General features: G+C 37.1%; 1 protein-coding gene across 3 annotated transcripts in view; it reads right to left on the bottom strand.

The window, feature by feature from the left end:
* The window catches only part of AP3B1 (adaptor related protein complex 3 beta 1 subunit), a 147,645-nt gene that overhangs the window by 23,511 nt on the left and 104,628 nt on the right, over nt 1-19,506 (bottom strand). For all 3 annotated transcript variants that reach the window (XM_017808082.1, XM_017808080.1, XM_017808083.1), the window contains exons 23-24: nt 7,498-7,729; nt 4,335-4,419 (exon numbers count right to left, since the gene is read on the bottom strand). In XM_017808082.1, the coding sequence (XP_017663571.1) occupies nt 4,335-4,419; nt 7,498-7,729 (317 nt within the window). The remainder of the gene's footprint in view (nt 1-4,334; nt 4,420-7,497; nt 7,730-19,506) is intronic.

Genomic DNA, 19,506 nt, shown 5'->3' with positions numbered 1-19,506 from the left:
ATATGAAATGCCAATATAAGGAAGCCAGCTTGTGTTTGTAAAAACCTCTGCCACATATCACATTTTTTTTCCATGACCTAATTATTCTGAAAAAGAATGGAAGGCATAGAAGTTGCTGCTTTCATTCCATTTCCCTTTCTTCTTGGGGGCTCCGATTGTACTCTTTGCACTTAAACCCTGAGAAAACTAGCAAAAGAGATGCATGGCATGGACCCTTCCCCTACGCCAAGTGGTTTCAAAAAAAGCTAAACAACACCCTACACATTGTTCAAAAGAACAGGGAAAAGAAGAGAACAGGTTCTCCAGAAACTGTTCTTTCATGGTTTTGGGAACAGCCAAGAGAGTCTGTAAAGAGGGGATGAAAAGGGAAGAAGAGGTAAAGACAAACTTTCTTCTTCAGCTTTCAATGTTGTAAAAAGGAGATCTCCCCTTCACCTTTCCTCATTCATCAGATACCTACAAGAAATTGGAGATTTGCCTACTGGGTTTTACAAATGCAGACGGGAATTCATAACGCTAAATATACGCACACAAAATAGGATAAGGGCATGTATATGCTGTAACCTTCTGTGTCTCTATAACCTTCCTTGTCTTTTTTCTCAACCAAATTCTGACATGGCAAAGCTCCAAAATCTTTGTTCAGATATCTCAGAAAACTGGTAAGCTGTGAGAAAGACCTGAGAATATCTGAAAAGTAGAAACAAGCAAGACAATAAAGATAGCATATGAGGTAGTGCTAAGGTAGCGATCACTAGGAGCTCAAGGATTCAAGAGAAGACACAAGGATGTGGAAATCTTGAAAATCTGACAAGGGAAAAAAAAGTAATTGCACAGTCAGTGGAGTACTGCAGTTAGTCTGTTGCATCAAGGATACATTCCAACCTTTGCTCAACTGCTCAACTTGCTCAGCTTTGCTCAACTGCTCACCCTTTGCCTACCTGCCTACCTAAGGCTGAAGTCTGTTTCTGGGATGATGAATATACTAAAATTTAACTAGGATTCAACAAGCTAGCAACCTACATTGCAGGTGAGTTAGTTAATAATAAATTGCTTTAAGCTTCTAAGCTGTGTATATCCTGCTTGCAGAATGATAACAAAGTAACCCACAAAGACAGAGCATCACTCAAAAAAATCTTTTAAAAGACCAAGTTCCTCCATTTATTCCTCTTTAACATTCTGCTTGAGAGGCATTATCATGCAGAACACCAGTGTGGCTGAAACAGTTTGCCTCTGCAAGGAGGTGGAACAAGAAAAATAGCAATGAAGAGATATTCTCCTTACAAGTACATAGCGTGAACATTCTAATACACATTCTAAATAAATGCATTAGGCATAGTTTTCAAGTTAAGGGGTTTCACTTCTTTTTAATTAGATATGTGATCTTGGTAGGCTTTGCTTAACAGAAACAGTATTTGTGAGGGAGGTCTTTCAAAGCTCAGCCCTTCAAACCTCTCTTTAAAGCAGTTTCTCCTTCATTGTCCTTGAATCTGTACAACAAATTGAGAAAAAGATCTAAATATTTTATGGCTCTTGTTAGGTTTTTTCTTTATACAGTTTGTATTTATCGAACCAATAGTACCACAGCACATCCCCTAGCAGAAAGGTAGTGTTTGCTATGCAAAACACACAGTCCATGATTGGCATCTAAGACCAATTGATCTACCCATTACCACTACGTCCCTACCCCCACAAGCTTTACTACAAAGCTATTGATTTAAACACTGCCGATCGGTTTCCATTTTCTGATTTTGGGCAGGCCAATTAAGAAAGTGAGTAATTGTGATTACACCACTTCAGGATCAATTACATTTGATGCAAGATAAAGTGCTCCTCTTAGAACAACATAAAGAAAATTGTTATGATCAGGAACACTTTACTGCTGAACATGCTTCTAACAAAAATGCAAAATAACTGACAATGTCTTTCATAAGGGTATGTTAGTAGGAAATACAGGAATATCAACATATTTCGTACAGTATTTCAACTATATTTTGACTAACTTCTAGAAGTCATTCCTTCTTTTGGATAAAAGCTTTTTAAGAAATATGACAAGTTAAAAAGGCTGCATCTGAGTTGTCTAAGACATTGCTCCCAAAACATCACACTGCACAATTTCTTCAATGATATTGCAGATGAGTACCATTTTGAACAGCATATGTTTTCAAATAGCAAATTTAACGCAAAGAACATTTTACCTATTATTATACTATTTCCTAAGAACTAGTGACAAAGAAACAAGGCCCTATCAATTAGCAAAGGAACAAAGTAAGCAATTCCTATTCTTAATTTAATTTTAAACTTAGCTTGAGCACTTTGTCATTGGACTCACATTGTCTAAATCATTAAAATGAATACACCACTGAGGTCTGAGGCAAATCTATTTACAGTGATGTTACTCATAGTCTGGTTGGTGTTCAGGAATATTGATCTGTCTTGTTTGTCTAATAGGAAAATAATAAACAATTACTAGGCAATGTTGGAGAAAGTAATCAGTTTTTATATATCACTAATACAGCAGACCTCCCAAAACATAAAGGTGATGATCTGCATAAAATCAATGTGTTATGCTACATTGCTTATCCTCATCACTGCTAAGATTCTTAAATAAACGGTGTAAGTTTGAAATCAAACCACTGGTATACTGAAAATATGCACCTGAAAGAAAAATATCTGCTCTATGTAAAAAAGAATGTTTCTGCTTGATAAACTGATTATATTCTATTTTAAAAAACTCAAATATATTTAGAAAAAGAGAGCCTATCATTTTGAAGCAATTTTGAAATTGCACTCTGTAGAAGGGAACTTCCTTCCCAAACAAACCTAGCATCAGGCAACAGTTCAAAGCTGTTTCCAAATTCCAGCAAATAGTATACAGACCAGCTATGACAACATGATGCACATAAACTACATGCTGCAGACATCTTGCTGGAGGTACAAATAGGTGTAAAATGACTATGTAGGAGTATCCGTTGTACTGGGAAAGGTTTGACAAATGGAAAGAAAAAATTCAACAGTAAAACCTTCTTGCCCCTAGAACAAGCAATCTTATTTTAGCAGTACTTTTGGAGTCACTAGGGTACATCTCTATGATTAATATTTTCACGATGCCTTTAATAACCTGTAAATTGCACAGGCTGTCCTTAGTAGCAGTACACTAAAATTGCTACAGTACTTAAGACAGGGGTAGAGAACTTTCTCAAAGGGTTTCCCTTAAACTGGATTGCAGAAATGTGAATGTCTCTTCAATATTTTTTTTTTTTACAGAACATTGAAAACAGTGATTCTTGCTACAAAACATGTAAAAACCCCATTATTTCAGAATGTGTAAAAAAAAAAAAAGACGTGCAGATCTACATACTGCTGTTGCACAGTTTCAAAGACTACATAAAAGTGAACAGCTCTAAAAGAAGGTTTCCCCCTTCCATTCTTTCCCAGTGTTTGGACATCGCTACTATAAATTTACCCTGCTTTCAAATGCTAGTTTATAACAGAATTCTCACTGGGTGAACAGGTTCCCTGTTATCCTAGAATGCAGAAGGAACTCATACAAAGGAGGACCTTGAACATGCCAATAAAAAGCACAAAAAACGTAAATCAAGAATGTAAGACAAAATCTAGCTGGCTAGCAAGTTACTTGTTTTCATTCTCTCACTATTTATTTAAAAGAATCTACAGCATGAGGAATAAACTCTTTAGGCCAGCAAGTTTTGGGGTTGGTTTCATGCAGTCATGTTACATAGATCACAAACAGCCATAATAAGCACTTGAGGTAGTAAAATTGCTCACACTAAGTGCTTTTATGACTTGCAATTTCTTACAAGGCAGAACACACACAAAACACTACAGGAGAATAGTCAGACCTGACTGCTCCTTTCAAGAGGGTGTTAATAAGAAAAATCCCAAGAAGAGCAGAACAAAAAAAATAAAGCTGAAAAACAGAGAAATAATTCTAAATCAAAAGAGGACTTAATGTTTCTGCTTAGTATCATTTACACCAAGGGAAAAACTATGCCTACCAAACACAATGTATCAAAGAGTTTTTGAGTGTAAACACATGACTTCAAACCTAGATCTGGGCTTCCTATCAAATCTGTGTTTTGAGAAGCAAGTGCTAAAAAAAATTTGAAGGCTGAAGAAAACGTTTCTTCTAATAGTAAAACTAAACACTAATCATGTATTATTTCTCTAAGAACATGTTGGGTATACATCATGCTATGAGTTTTGTTTAATTCTCTAAATATTTAATGAACAGCATGACTGCTATTGGCAAGTAAACTTCCAATAAACACTACTTTTGCCTTCCAAGAGCCAAAAATTACCCTCCCCTAACTCACCATAACTGGAAACTGGCTGTCTGAGTAGAATCACAGAAGTCAATACCCATTGTAACGGTAGTGGATCCTCCAGGCTCAAGGCACTCTAAATGAAGAGATTTGTAACAGGTAAAGTATCTGTGCAAGGCAACAGAAGACCCCAGATACAAATAGTCAAACTTCATATAATTAAAAACCTATGTTAACAAGCCCCAAAAAGCTCCATTATAAAAGAATCAACAGCTGTAGTTTTATTTCAAGTAAGTGTCACCAAAATGTCACACTTAGACATTTAAGTGTCTTGGATCCCCCCTCTCACACAGTTAGTGCACATGAAATGTTGCCATTTCAATCTTACAGCTCTATCAACAAAATAAGGATTTGTATTAGATAACTGAAGAAAATATTTTATAGAAAAAACATATTGAAGTTAAATCCTTCTACTTGTGTACAGATCCAGCACCGAGGTTTCATTTTCAATAACACTAGTTTGCACATTTAGTTAGTAAATAGCAAAACACAACAACTACTATTAAAATTTACATTAATACACATAGTAGTGGAAAATTAGCTGAACTTAAACTATTTCATAATTACTGTGGTTTACTTATGTCTCAATATTCCAATTGCATTAGTTGGAAGGGAGAAGAAAGATTATAAACATAAAATGGAAGATCATTTTGTGCTATACAAGCAGTATATATATATGTGTGTGTGTGTGTGTCACAGACACTCTTGACAGTTAAGATATCAAGAGATATTATCATTCTTAGCTTCTTGACTAAATCACTACACTATTTCCTTAATGCTGTAAAGACAAAGCTTTCTTTAAAGGCTTTTTCTTTTAAGCTCTAAGTAGAAGTATTAAAAACAAGCACCAAAGCAAAGTTTGACTACTCAAGATTACAACAAAGAAAAGCTAAAAGCACAGTTAAAAGAGAGGAATTCAAATACAAAGAATTGGACAGGCAGAAAAATGTCCAATTTCCAGACTATTCATAATGTATCTGATGCTTTTCAGGAACTGAAAAGTCGGCAACTGCTCCATGACAAAAGGAAACAAAATTTAACAATATCAAGTTTGGAAAAATACGGAAACATGGAGCTGATGCAGTTAGGCAGAGTCTAAACTAATGCTAGGGAATGAATGAAAAACAAAGTATTCCACAGAGTCTGTGTAAAGCATTGAAAGATTACAGGCTCCAGCTCAAATTCAGAATAAACTTTACCAAAGTCTTTGAGCCTAATGTTTTCAAAGGGGGTTGCAAAGGCAATTAGCCAACAAGAAAATGTGCAGGGGGACTTGAGTGAAATAATTTGGACCATTTCTACTGGAAAAATCAGGACAATTGCTAACAGTAATTGCAGTGAGTGAGGCAAAACTAGGTTTATACTCCAGTAGGAATACCTGTCTACACTGACACTTTTCTTGGTTCTGCTGGGCAAATTATAGGATGTGTTTTCCAAATGCTGGAAACAGAATAAGAACAGGGTATATGAACTTTTTCTAGATAAAGTGACAAAGAATACCAAAAATTTGCATTTAAGCAAGAAAAGTAACATTTTTTGAAGGAACTACAGATAATGTATAGCTAATTTTCTGCAGAAGAAATCAAAAGCTTCACAGGACAGATAGCACAATGTCCTTCTTGGAGAAACAAATACTTTAAAGGGTAGGACTGTTTTGTGGAGCTCAAAAAATCTTAAGTGGACAATTTATTAATTCTACTTTTTTTTTCCTCCATGGTTTTTATGTGAGACATGTGAATGCTACTTTTAATTGACTGTTACTGTGGGTACAGTACCTCCTGATCCAATCTACAGTGTTACTAGACTTCTACTTCTAAGCCTTTGTGCTTTTTTTCTTTAAATGTTTTAAAGGGAGGGATATACAATAAAGCTGATGGTCAAAACTAACTTGAATTCAGAAATCTGAGCAGGACTTCTTATCTTGAGGAATTAATATAAACCCCAAAATTATTATTATTATTAATTAGTATTAAAACAAAGATTAATACAGTTCCTAAACATAACTGTCTTGATAAAGCATATCGTTACCAAAATGGAAACAGTTCCATAATTTTAACTCCAAAATAAACTGTAGCATTGGACAATTTGGTGTAAATCTGTATAACCTTTACAATGTTAAAAAAATAAGTATTTTAACAGCATAGAGACATTTAATACCAACAGTCTTAACTACTTAAAACAAAGAATACTCTGTACTTCACTATTGTGCTTTAAAAACATGTTCCTGTATTCTTCTAATGTGATACAGATTCACATAATAATGTAGCTCATTGAAGGAGAAGAAATGTGCCTAAAGAAATAGAAGCTTGTGTCAAAAAGGAGCATGTCTGTCCTTCCCATTTGTATTATGAAATAGACATTTTCGTTCCTTCTGACTACACCAGTGTCCTAAAAAAAAGAAAGCAGGTTGCGTGCACAGATGCTACTCTTGAATAAAAGTTGTTATGATTTGTGTTCTTTCTCAGGTTTTATACTCCTTTCCACTAATAGAAATTTAGCAAAAAACCCTTGTAATCAGATAGAAAGTGAAACAACTTAGGTTTGGGCTGACTGCAGCATTGCTTTCTATCCAGTCTAGGCAGACACACTTTGTGGAAGTATGGTAGATATAAGGTAAACTAAAACATACACTCCCTCTCTACTGCCATAAGCTCACAAGGGAAAAAATGACAATGCTCCAAGCCACCAAAATACACATTACATCTACAAATTTACTTAAAGCTTGGTAAGAAACAATTGTGAATATATAAATCCTCATTCTTAACAATATCCCATAACAGACATTCTAGACTAAGGCTGTCAGAAAATCAACGTTTGTTGGTATACAGAAAAATTTTATTGTATCAGCTGAAAGAATTGTAATATAATTGATATTTGAACAAGCAGGTAAGCTTTCAGGCATGGAAGTTCTGATCTAAGGAATTATTTTCAAAGTCAAATACAAGGGAAGCTGAATTAAATTTTTGTTAAAATCAGACTATCTAGGAAAAGATAGTTGCATGAATGTGTGTATATATACCTACATACACATGTATACATACACACACACACACACACACACACATATATATGAGTATACGTTTGGCTATGCAAAAACACTTTCCTCTATTTGAAATGTCAGGAGTCTGTATTTTTAAAGATAGGATATGATTACCTATTGGATTAAACTCATGCATCCTCATTCCTGGAGGTAATTTCTTCCCCTCAATGTGAATATTGTCTATCTTCTGATCGGTTGTATTTGTTACTGTCACTTGCACAGGTACCATACCATCACCAAAAAGTCCTGGCTGTCTTGAGAAGTGATAATGAGCTGCTAATCCTTTTCCACTCATTCGATGAAGCAGTTCATATGTTTTTGTTGGCACAGAGACTTGAGAAGTGACCTGTTAAGTACAAAACAACAGTTGGCAAATGTAAGTGAAGAACAAATAAAATAACAATTAAATACCACACTTTTCGCTCAGCTAGAACACCTGCTTTCAAGTTAGAATTTTAGTGAACCAGAAACATATAAGGACATATTCAAATGCATAAAAAAATTGCAGTAATAGATATCAGATAACAGAGCCTAACATTTCTGGTGCTGATAAAAAGCAGCTTCAACTTCGTTGTTATCTGTCTCACTTTCCACTATAACATCTTTTCATTTTTTTAACTCTACAGTTATCTATTAAATTATCAGGTTTTTTAGGAGTTACAGTTAGAATAGTTACATTTTTTCCAGCAAGAAACATTCTATGCATCAGAACTACAGGGTGACCCCAAGTCCACTGTGTAATGTGAAAGTGTAGTGAGAAATTGTCTTCTACTTCTGTTGTTAAAACCACAAAAAAAAGTTGCCTAATAATTACACTGGAGAAAAAGTAAAAATACAGTTATAAAGAGCAGGAGGATGCTGCCATTTTTTAAGCAGTCCTGCCGCTAAAAGCAGTAAGAGAAATCCCAAGGATGTTTGGGTCTATTCTATCCTGCAGAAATAGCATGAAAAAAGATATTCAGTGTGCAAACATTCCCAGATACTACTGATAAGGAGATCTGTAATCATGAGCTCAAAAGTACAACACTAAGGCATATGCAGAAATCTGCATAAAAGTGAATCTGAATTCTTTAAACAAGTTCTAAGGAAAGGTTGGGGAATTACATGAAACAAACACCAAACAAACAGAATGCAGAGGTCCAAAAAAGCCAAATGCTCAGCAAAAAAATCCCATTTGTATGGTCAATGCTCTATGAGCTACTGAACTTTACAGTAGATCTGTTAGATACACCTGTTTATGTTTCCACTGATGAGTGTCCCTCTTCTTTTGTCCTACACACAACCCTGAATGTGTAACTAAGCGAAAGAGACAACTGCAGATAGCAGGCTGTTCAAGACTCCAAGCAGCTAAGCAAGGAGAACAAGTTTTTATCTTGCCTTCTCTACAAAACACTTGCAGGGCTGCTACATTTTCCTGACTGACACATTTAACACTGAGGGCCTGGTCTAAAGGTTTAGTGAATACTTTCAGTAATAGAAGAATAATAGGAGATAAAGTAAGAGCTGAGATTTAAACCCATAAGTTATTACAGAAATGGTAGGGCATCTGGAAAACTTTCGGTTGCAAACTATCCTGTTGAAAAACTTGGAAGTTAGCAAGTACATAACAAAACTTGATCTTCATCTCTGAGCACCAGTTTCTGAACTGGAAAGCCAGGCTAATAATATCCATCACCTCAGATGAGTATCTGTGAAGGTCAACTAATAAATGCTTAACAGTGTGAGCACTACACTGATGAAAGCTGAAGAAAACTACATGAGGAACTGAGTGAGTGTGTTTTCTCAAGTGGCTTTGGGAAGTGCATTAAGTTTCACACATATCATACTGAATGAAAAATAAATCATGAAGGAAAAAAGGCAGAAAGGATTCTCATCCCCTCAAAACTCAACCACTATGTGACTGTAACTAGAACAACGCATGCAGGATGTGACCACACAAACAAACACCTCTGTAAAACCTTCCACATCAGATTTCACTTTCAACTTTTTATGTAGTTGTTTCTTTCTTTAATATATAAAAACTCCAGTATCAGTTTTTTAAGAAACAAATTAATTATCTACCAGTAGTCTTAAGTATGAAGACTAAGGGCAGTTTCAAAACACCTCTGAACTGAGGAAACTCCACACCACCAAACTTCGAATATGTACAATTTGCTAATACTTTTAAAATAAATTGTTGAAGTTCAGCCATTTTCCTCACCTTAAAAAGATAATATAATGTTCTCAGGGACAACATTTTTAACTTTCCCATATAATCAGAAGAAAATACAGCTGTTTACAATAGAACACATACTATAAATTTCTGTACTTATTCAAATAATAGTAGCAATACCACTTAAAGAATACAGGCACCACATTTTTAAATTGAGTCAATTTTTTCAGTCCAATTCCTGATATCTGACAAGCATGGAAATATCTAATACTTTTGTCCAAGAACACGGTTCAGTGAAATGTTACAAAATCCACAACAACCGGGTATCTTTTTACTCCAAAGCCATTTCACATGCATAAATATATGCTAACATTAGGGTTACTTAATCTTTAAATTATATTTATAAAATAGTAACCTGTTTGACATCACATGACCAGATTTACAGCCAATGCAAAATGTATGAAAAGGAACAATTTGTATGGACCTTCACAGTTACTCAAAATTCAAAACCTCTTTGAATACAAGACCCAAACTTTCACAGATTAATACTCTGCTTAGTTTTCTAGAAATAACTGACAAGGTCAAACTCTCAAAAAACAACTCTGTTGTCCGGAAATAAGGAATGAAGTACTTCGAATAATAAATATCTTATTGGTACACAGAAAGAGACAATAAGAAGTTATTAAGCAGTCAAATTAGCACATTACTAACATTGTTCAAATAATGAACAAAACTGAACTTTTAAGATGTAATTTAAGTCTTATTTTTAAGTCTAAGCTTAGTCTTTAACTTTATTATTCATTTGAATGGGACCTGAATAATGCAAAAGTTATTTCATGAAATGGTTCACCCATTTTCATTAACAAACTTAGGGCATACGTTTAACTCATGTTAACACAAGTATTTTGAAGTAGACTAGCTTCTCTGTGCTAATTTACAGTTGGTTTTATTACTACTATTTATTAATAGGAATGAAAACATAAAAAGTCAGTAGTCCAGTCAAGTCCAGTCAGAAGTCCAACATGTAGATACATAGAATCATATACTCATTCAAGTTAGAAAATATCTCCAAAATCAGGGTCCTACTGTTAACCCAGTATTGCCATCTTCCCCACTAAACCATGCTCCCAGGTGTCACATTTACAGGCCTTCTGAAGACTTCCATGAATGGTGACTTCACCAATTCCCTGGACAGCCTATTGTAATGCTTGATAATTCTTTTAGTGAAGAGATTTTTCCTAATACCAAACCTAAACCTCCCCTGGAGCAACTTGAGGCCACTTCCTCTTGTCCTATCACTTACCTGGGAGAAGATAATGAACCCCACCTGGTTAAAATCTCCTTTCAGGTAGTTGTAAAGAGCAGTAAGGTCGCCCCCGACCTTCCTTTTCTCCAGGATAAACACCACCAGCTCCCTCAGCCATTCCTCATAGGACTTACTCTCTAGACCCTTCATCAGCTCTGTTGCCCTTCTTGAACACACTCCAGCACCTCAGTGTCCCTCTTGTTCTGAGGGGCCCACAGCTGGATACAGGATTGAGGTGTGATCTCACCAGTGCTGAGTACAGAGGGACAATCACTGCCCTGGTCCTGCTGGTCACACTATTTCTGACACAAACCAGGATTCCACTGGTGGCCTTCTTGGCCACCTGAACACACTGCTGGCTCATGTTCAGTTGCTGTTAAACAGCACCTCCAGGTCCTTCTCCTCTAGGCAGTTTTCCAGCCACTCTTGCCTCCGCCTGTAGCACTGCCTGGGGTTGTTGTGACCCAAGGGCAGGACCCAGCACTTGGCCTTGTTGAATCTCATACCACTGGGCTCAGCCTTTTGGAACTTTACCTTTCACCAACCTGTGCTGGCTGGGCCTGACCCTCCAACATGTCCTTCATATGCCATGTAATGGCATTCAGGATGAGATGTTCCAAAATGCATATACAAACAGAAAAATCCTTCACTGTACTTAAATTCTAACATTCAATCAAGTTTTACTGAATCCTCCCTGTGATTTTTAGAGATGTTAATCTATGCCCCCTTCAGCATTACTTCTCGTTTCAGTCACAATTTCACTCCTGAGCCCGTTCACTTCTATTTTCAGTATTATACTACACACAGCAACAAAAACACAAAGGACAGTCAGAATACTGACATGATGTTTAAGCCATCTTTCTTCCTACAGAACATTAATTTTCACTTGCATTTAACGTGGCAGTACTGGAAATAAATAAAATATATGTATGTTGAAGAAATTTAATTCCGGAAAATGAGAGTTCTCAAACCCTCTACTTGGTAGCAAGGGTTTTGAGCTGACAAAGGCTGATGTGACTGCAATGTGGTGTATTTAACAGTTGCATCGGTCTAGTAAACAGAGTTTTTTAATTCTAAAATTTTTGATGTATCGAGTTGTGATACTTAGAAAATCCCACAGGGCACATACCTGCAATCACTGTGGGGTTAAAATAACACTACACAGAGTTAACAGAACAAGACGCATCTACTAACCAGGAGATAATCTCCTACAAATCTTACAGAGCATATGTTTAAATTATAGAAGTAGTTTGTGTACCTTTGGATGGTTTATGAAAATAACCAATCAATTCTGTAGACACAACATTATTTCTAAAGGAAATCTATGTGACTCATGATGCCTGCAGAAACACAGAGACAAACCACACATATTTTATCAGTTTATTACAGTAAGCAAATAAGCGTGGAATGAGAGTGCACATAACTGTCTACTTAACGCTTACTGAAACATTTATAAGAGCTGTTATCTCCCTAATAACAGACAGACAGTGTGCAATTTTAGAGAGGAGAAAAGCTTCATATTTTTTAACACTTCACTAAAAAGTAACTGAAGAGTGTAAAATGAAAAATACTCTGTGCAGTTAGCTGGTAATGGACCATATTATCAACTCAAGTTAGATTTATAGGATACAAACTAGTCACTAATAGTTATTTTATGACACAGTGTGTCTGCTTTTTTGGGTGAAGATTATTAAGATTAAACTTGCAAAACTTTTTTTTATACAGCTGTTTAGAAAGGCAGTAAAAATAAATTAAAATACTGACTGCCCTCCCACCCCGTTCTGACTGAAAGCCAAGTGTAGGGACTCCACAGTGATATTATATGGTAACACTATCTTGGTACTAGTCAGACTGGCCACCATTAGAATTGCACATGTTGAAAGGCGATCCATCACCCTAAAAGAAACAGCAAGTATTTTTAAACTAGTTCTTATATAAGAACAAGTACAACGTTACAATTTTGCTTTAGAAGTCCCCCACTCATTAATCATGTAAAGGGAAAAGTGTAAGATCACTGACAGTAGTTCTGGCTTGCTTTATCACAACAGAGCTGACTAGTTACAAACCACTGAATCCTCTCGGAATGAACATGCTTCTTTTTGCCAGCTCAGTAAGTCCTTATTAATTAATTTTACATTGATACAAAAAATATTTTCCATAATTATTTAAAATTAAAAGCATTACAGGGTTTATTAAACCTAGTACAGAAAACAGAGGGAGACACGCTTCCTGTACAAAGTACTGTAGAATCATCAGAGAATCACAGAAGGGTTTGGGTTGGGACTTTAAAGAAGCATTGTTATTATTATTAAGCAAACAATTATGTCTGCTTTCTTTTGTATTTGTTCCTTAGCTTAATAATGCTGCAATAATAAACACAGATCATTATGAGTCATAAATGTATATATTTTTGGATGAAAAATATATTATTGAAAAAAAAATTTGCTTCCAAGAATGATGACAATTATAATTCTACTTGCTCTAATTTACATTCTGTTAAAGCTGTGGACTAAATCATTTTATCTAAGTAACCCTCCTACTGGCACTATCCCTGACATAATCCAAGAATTACCTACTGAGCTGTGAGAGCTATATGCTCTCTCACACTCACGGTAAGGCTATGCTCCAGTAACTCTGCAACAGCTAAGGGGAGAAGGGCTATCACGTAGTCCAGCCACATTTACATGATCTTTCAACTGAAGCTATGAGAGCAACTTAAATATAATTTTATAGTATTAGGAGGAAGATGGAAAACCAGGAAAACAAAGAAAAGACAACTACTGGCAGGAAACAGTATATTCATGATATTTTAATTACCAGTTACATATTACAGTCATAATACAGCTCTTACAAAAATAATTAATAATTCATAAAAAGATATAACAAAACCCAAACAAATAACGTCAACATCCTAGTCTGCATTATTTCAGGAGGCTGTTGGAAATCCCAACATTACAGCATACTTAAGTCATGCTAATATGGACTGCCAAAGTAATGACAGAATCCCTCTGGCAGGGAAACCAAACAAGAGAGCAAGATAGCTCCTATTTTCCGCAATCTGAGAAAAGCAACAGGATACCATCATTCAATTTGGGCTAATTTATCTAGACACACAGACACTCAAGGACATCATGTCAAATTCTGGAAAACACTTTCCACCAAAGGCGCATTTAACAGCTCTACATCTTCTAAAAGCCATGTCTGCTAAGAAGCCCTTCAATTTCTAATACATCCTAACTCCCTTCTTTTTGCATTGCCACCAACTTTTAGGCTCTAAACTTCCCTAAATAATTAATATGTCAATGAGGTTAATTGAAAATTACCATATTAATGATCATATCTTTAAACCATTAGTGTTTTCAGACAATTTCAGACATTATAAAGTGAGTTCCAAAAATTTTTACTCTAAGTTGTTAGATTAATACTTTTGATAATAAAAACTTGCAGGGAAAATAAAACAAACAAAACCCCACCACCACCACCAAAACCCACAAACTACAAACCCCCAGAAAACCAAAAACCAAAGCCACCCAAATAACTTCCACTGATTTTTAAAATTAGATGAATCTCAAACAAATGAACACTATCAACAAAAGCCTCCCTCTGTAAGGTTGCCAAAACTAATTCTTTCCTATGCCTTTTTTTTTTTACTCTAATATTTATATGGTCTCAAATTATCCCTTCACGAAGAATCATACGTTCAAGATAATCACAGAATTATAGAATCACAGAATGGTTCGGGTTGGAGGAGACCTTACAGATCATCTAGTTCCAACCACCTCTGCTGTGGAAAGGGACACCTTCTACTAGAAAAGGTTGCTCAGAGCTCCAACCCACCGGTCAGTGTCCTTCCTGTTCTGGGAACCCCAGAGCTTGATGCAGTGCTCCAGGTGGGGTCTCACCAGAGCAGAGCAGAGGGGCAGAAACCCCTCCCTTGACCTGCTGCCCACACTGCTTTTGATGCAGCCCAGGATACAATTGGCTCTCTGGGCTGTGAGTGCACATTGTGTCCAGCCTCTCATCCACCAGCACCCCCGAGTCCTTCTCGGCGGGGCTGCTCTTCACCTGTTCATCCCCCAGCTTGGATTGATATCAGGACTGCTCTGACCCAGGTGCAGCTCCTTGCACTTGGTCTTACTAAACCTCCTAAAATTTCCATGATCCCTCTCCCAGAGCTTGTCCAGGTCCCAGTGGATGGCATCCTGTCCTTCAGGTGTGTCAGCTGCACCACTCAGCTTGGTGCATCCTCAAATTTGCTGAGGGTGCATTTGATCCCTCTATGGCGTTCATGAGGATATTAAATAACACTGGTCCCCGTACGGACCCCTGAGGGACACCACTTGTCACTGATGCCCGTTGGGACTCTGAGCCATTGGCCACTACCCTCTGGATGTGACCAACCACTTTCTTATCCATCTAACAGTCCACTCATCAAATCCATCTCTCCAATTTAGAGAGAAGGATGTTGTGGGGGACTGTGTCAAAGGCTTTACAGAAGTCCAGACAAATGACATCTTCCCTTGTCTCCTGATGTCGTCACTCCATCCTAGAAGGCCTAGAAGGCCACCAGGTTGGTCAGGCAGGACTTGCCCTTGGTGATGCTGTGCTGGCTGTGTCATATCACCTCCTTGTCATTCATGTGCCCTAGCACAGCTTCCAGGAGGATCTGTTGCGTGATCTTCCCAGGCACAGAGGTGAAGCTGACAGGGTGGTAGTTTCCAGGGTCCTCCTTTCTATCCTTTTTAAAGATGGGTATGATGTTTCCCTTTTTCCAGTCACCTGGGACTTCCCCTGACTGCCATGACATTTCAAATATCATGGAGAGTGGCTTGGTAACTACATCAGCCAATTCCCTCAGGGATGCATCTCATTGGGTCCTATAGGCTTACGTGCCTTCCAGTTCCTCAAGGAGTTATGAACCTGATTTTCTCTTACAGTGGGAGAGACTTTGCTCCCCCTGTCCTCGTCCTCCTGACCGTCCACTGCAGCAGCGTGGGAAGAGAGGTCGCCATTGCAGACTGAGGTAAAAAGTTGGTGAGTAGCTCAGTCTCTTTCTCATCTGCTGTTACCTGTTCACCCATCTTATTTATCAAGTGGGTACACCTTCTTTGACCTTCTTTTTCTGATTAACATACCTGTAGAAGCCCTTCCTGTTATTTGTTGCGTTCCCTGCCAGGTTTACTTCCAGGTTTGCCTTGGCCTTCCTCACCCTTCCCTACACAGTCATATTTCATCTCTATATTCTTTTCAGGTCACCTGTCCTTGCCTCCACTATCTGAATATTTGCTTCTTTCCCTTTAGTTAGACCAGCAGGTCCCTACGCAGCCATGCAGGTGTGCTGTCTTCCTTGCCTTATTTTTTGCTCCTGGGGATTGCTAGCTCTTATGCTCTATGGAAGACTTCCTCAAAGATCTCCCAGCTCTGTTCCACTTCCTCATCCCTGAGGGCAGTCTCTCGGTGGCTGCCATGACTATCTCTCTGAAAAGCTGCAATTTTGCTTTCCTAAAATTCAGGGTACTAACTTTACTCCTTGTCTGACCCTATCCCTCAGGACCACGAACTCCACCAATGCATGATCTCTGCAACCCATCTGGCCTCCAGTCTTGATGTCCTCAGCTAGCTCACCTGTGTTGGTGACCAAAAGACCAAGTAATGCATCCCCTCTGGTAGGGCTGTCTGTTACCTGGGCCGGGAAATTATCCTCCACGAATTCCAGGAATATCCTGGATTGCCTACAGCTCACTGTGCTATTTTTCCAGCAGATATCAGGGTGGTTGAAGTCCCCCAGCACAACAAGAGTCTGTGAGCATGATGCCTCCTGTAGCAGGAGCAGGAAGGCTCCATCAGTAGGCTCCCCTTGATAAGGTGGCCTGTAGTAGACAAGAGGCACAAGGTTCCTTTTTCTGCCTCAGTCTCCAATTCTTACCCACACCTTTTTGACCTGCTCATAGGTATAATCTGTGAATCTAGAGATGATCCAAATCTTCAGTAATCCTAAATTATCCCTTTTCTAATATTTTTATATCCCTTAGATTTTTCTATGGTTCTTTTAAAACAGAATCAACTAGATAGAATTGCAGTTACTCTGTATCACTAAAAAGTATTGCTCTTCAAAAATAAGAATGCCTATATGATATAAAGGAACCAGGATTAGACCTTAACCTGGAGTTCACAAACAGCACAAAACTGTATCAGTCCCATCCCAGACTAATCAAGCACTTTTAAAACTGACAGTGCACTTGTTTTGTATTTTAAGTGTAACTGGGGGCCAGAGAGACAGCTTCAATTTCACGTGTATAATAGAGCTTAAAGCTTTGTATTACAACAACACATGCTTTTGTTTGAAATTTCCCACCTTTGCCTTTTCCTTCTGCTGAGCATAACAAGTCACATGAATAATCCAATGAAAATATTAGTAAAATCTTTTAAAAAGCCACAAGAAAGGAGTTCAGTAGCAACAAAATGGGAATATTCTCATGATTAAGTCACAGTTATTACATAAGCATGAAGGAAAGGGCTAAAGTCAGTGACATAATTATGGGACACAAAGCTTGGTATAAATTCAGAAGTACACATTCTTCCCCAAAGGGTACCCTGGGGAACTATGAAAACGACTTAAACAGATACTAAGGAAAAATTTTCTTTTGATGACACTAGCAGAAAATTCCTACACTTCAGGTCTCAAACTGGTGAAATTCATATTTGTGCATGGGAAACCTTAAGATTTACTATCATTTTGTCCTATGTATGCTTCTAAGAGGAAAAAAGCAGATGGTCTGGTGGCTGATGCATATATGAGACTTTCATCAAGCAGCATGATTAGGCATTTCAAGGAAAAGGCATTCTTCCAATACAAAACAAGTAATTTACTTCAATTTAGTGATTCAATCCTTCCACTGACCACCTAACTGGAAAGACTGAGGACTGCACTTGGGGACATGGTTTAGTGGTGGACTTGGCAGTGTTAGGTTTGCAGTTGGACTCAATGATCTTTTTCAACCTCAATGATTCTTTGATTCTATGATTACCTGAAGTAGTTTAGCAGTTAGAAAAACAGAGTAAGGTGTCAGCCTCACCTTGCATCCTAATTATGAATTTGAAATGGTGAACATTGCTAAGAGGAATTAATATAGATTTTGGCATTGAGTCTACATGACTTTAAAGAAGTTCCTACAAATGGTTTCTAATATATTATTTTGATTTTTGGCAAACAGCCAGTGCTCTAGAGACCTCTAAAGTAAAAACATACTGAACCCTACTGGCTATAATGTATAATTTTACAGTTAGGATTATACTATAACAACTCCTGCATATTGGTTTCTTCCAACAGAAGTTCCTAGATCAAATTTTTCCCCAGAAAAAGACATCATGTGTCAGGGTAAGTGTATAATATAAGTTGAAACACTTCTACACAGTATTCCCTACAAGGCAAAACAAACTCAGCCTATAATACACCATATTTGAAATCTAGTAGAGATACTTATGAATGTCAAAATGTAAATTACATCTTTGCCAGCTTCATAAACTATATTTGAATCTTGTTCACTATATTGTTGTTGAGGTATGCAACAGGTTATTTTGGCTTCTATCAGGATGATCTTAAAGTACTTTGCTTTTATCTGTCAGGATGATCTTTGCCCACCTGCAAGGACAAAAGCCTGAAATAAGCACTGAACTCACTGCACACAAACATCTGCATCAGCTCTTCCTCAATGCAGGAGAAGACTCCCTGCATGTACAAGAATACCTCTTTTAAACATGATATTGACATGCCAAATTTCCCCAAGTTTTATTTAATTGTACACATAATATGTGTACAATTGCGTACAATATGTATAATATGAACAAATCCATATTCCCTAGGTTGCAAGAATTACAGCTGACCTGAGACCATGCTAACAGAGTTTTTCCATGTTTTGTTTTCCTTAAACTTCATTTTTCATCCTTAAAAAGAAAAAAAATAATCTGCTACAGTTAATAGTCTGTTAAGCAAACAAAGAGGTTTACTTATAACCAGTTACCTTCAGTTTCTTTGTTTAAATTCAAAAGCACACTTCCATTTTTTTGACTCAGAAATAAAATTTGTGGTGTCAAATGACATACTTAGCCTTAACAAGGACACTAACACTCTTAAGAAGAAACACCACTCAATCCCATCCACACACTGCTCAGAGTAACGTAAGCAACAATATGCACAGCATACCATAAGCAAAAAACTCACCCTATGGATATATCTAATAAAGGCTGTACTGTACAGACACAGACCTTGAATGTATGCACGCTGCTTTACACAGAAGCTGTGACCATAGTTAAGGCCCTCAGCTGATGACTGAAAATTAGGTGGGTAACTTTTTCTCATCTGCTTTCCAAATTATCTTGGTATTACTAACATAGAGCATTACTGCTACTACTGTCTAAGTTCACCACAGATTGTCAACCTACTGGGCACAAATGCAGCAGCAGGAAGACTGTGACAATGTTCATTTATTAAAACTTAGTCCATTTTAAAGCAACACTTAATACACAAATGTATGTCAAATACTTGAAATTTATGATTTATATAGAAAGTAACACAAATCTATGATTTGTGTAGTAAGCATATATTCTAATGCTCCTGGAGTTACAAAGGTCCATCAGTGTAAACAGTAGAATGATTTTCATACGT

The sequence above is a fragment of the Lepidothrix coronata genome, unplaced genomic scaffold (assembly GCF_001604755.1).
Source record: "Lepidothrix coronata isolate B3197 unplaced genomic scaffold, Lepidothrix_coronata-1.0 Scaffold22, whole genome shotgun sequence".
Lineage (NCBI taxonomy): Eukaryota > Metazoa > Chordata > Aves > Passeriformes > Pipridae > Lepidothrix > Lepidothrix coronata.
Note: the sequence above shows the minus strand (reverse complement) of the source record. Positions and strands in the feature narration are given on the sequence as shown.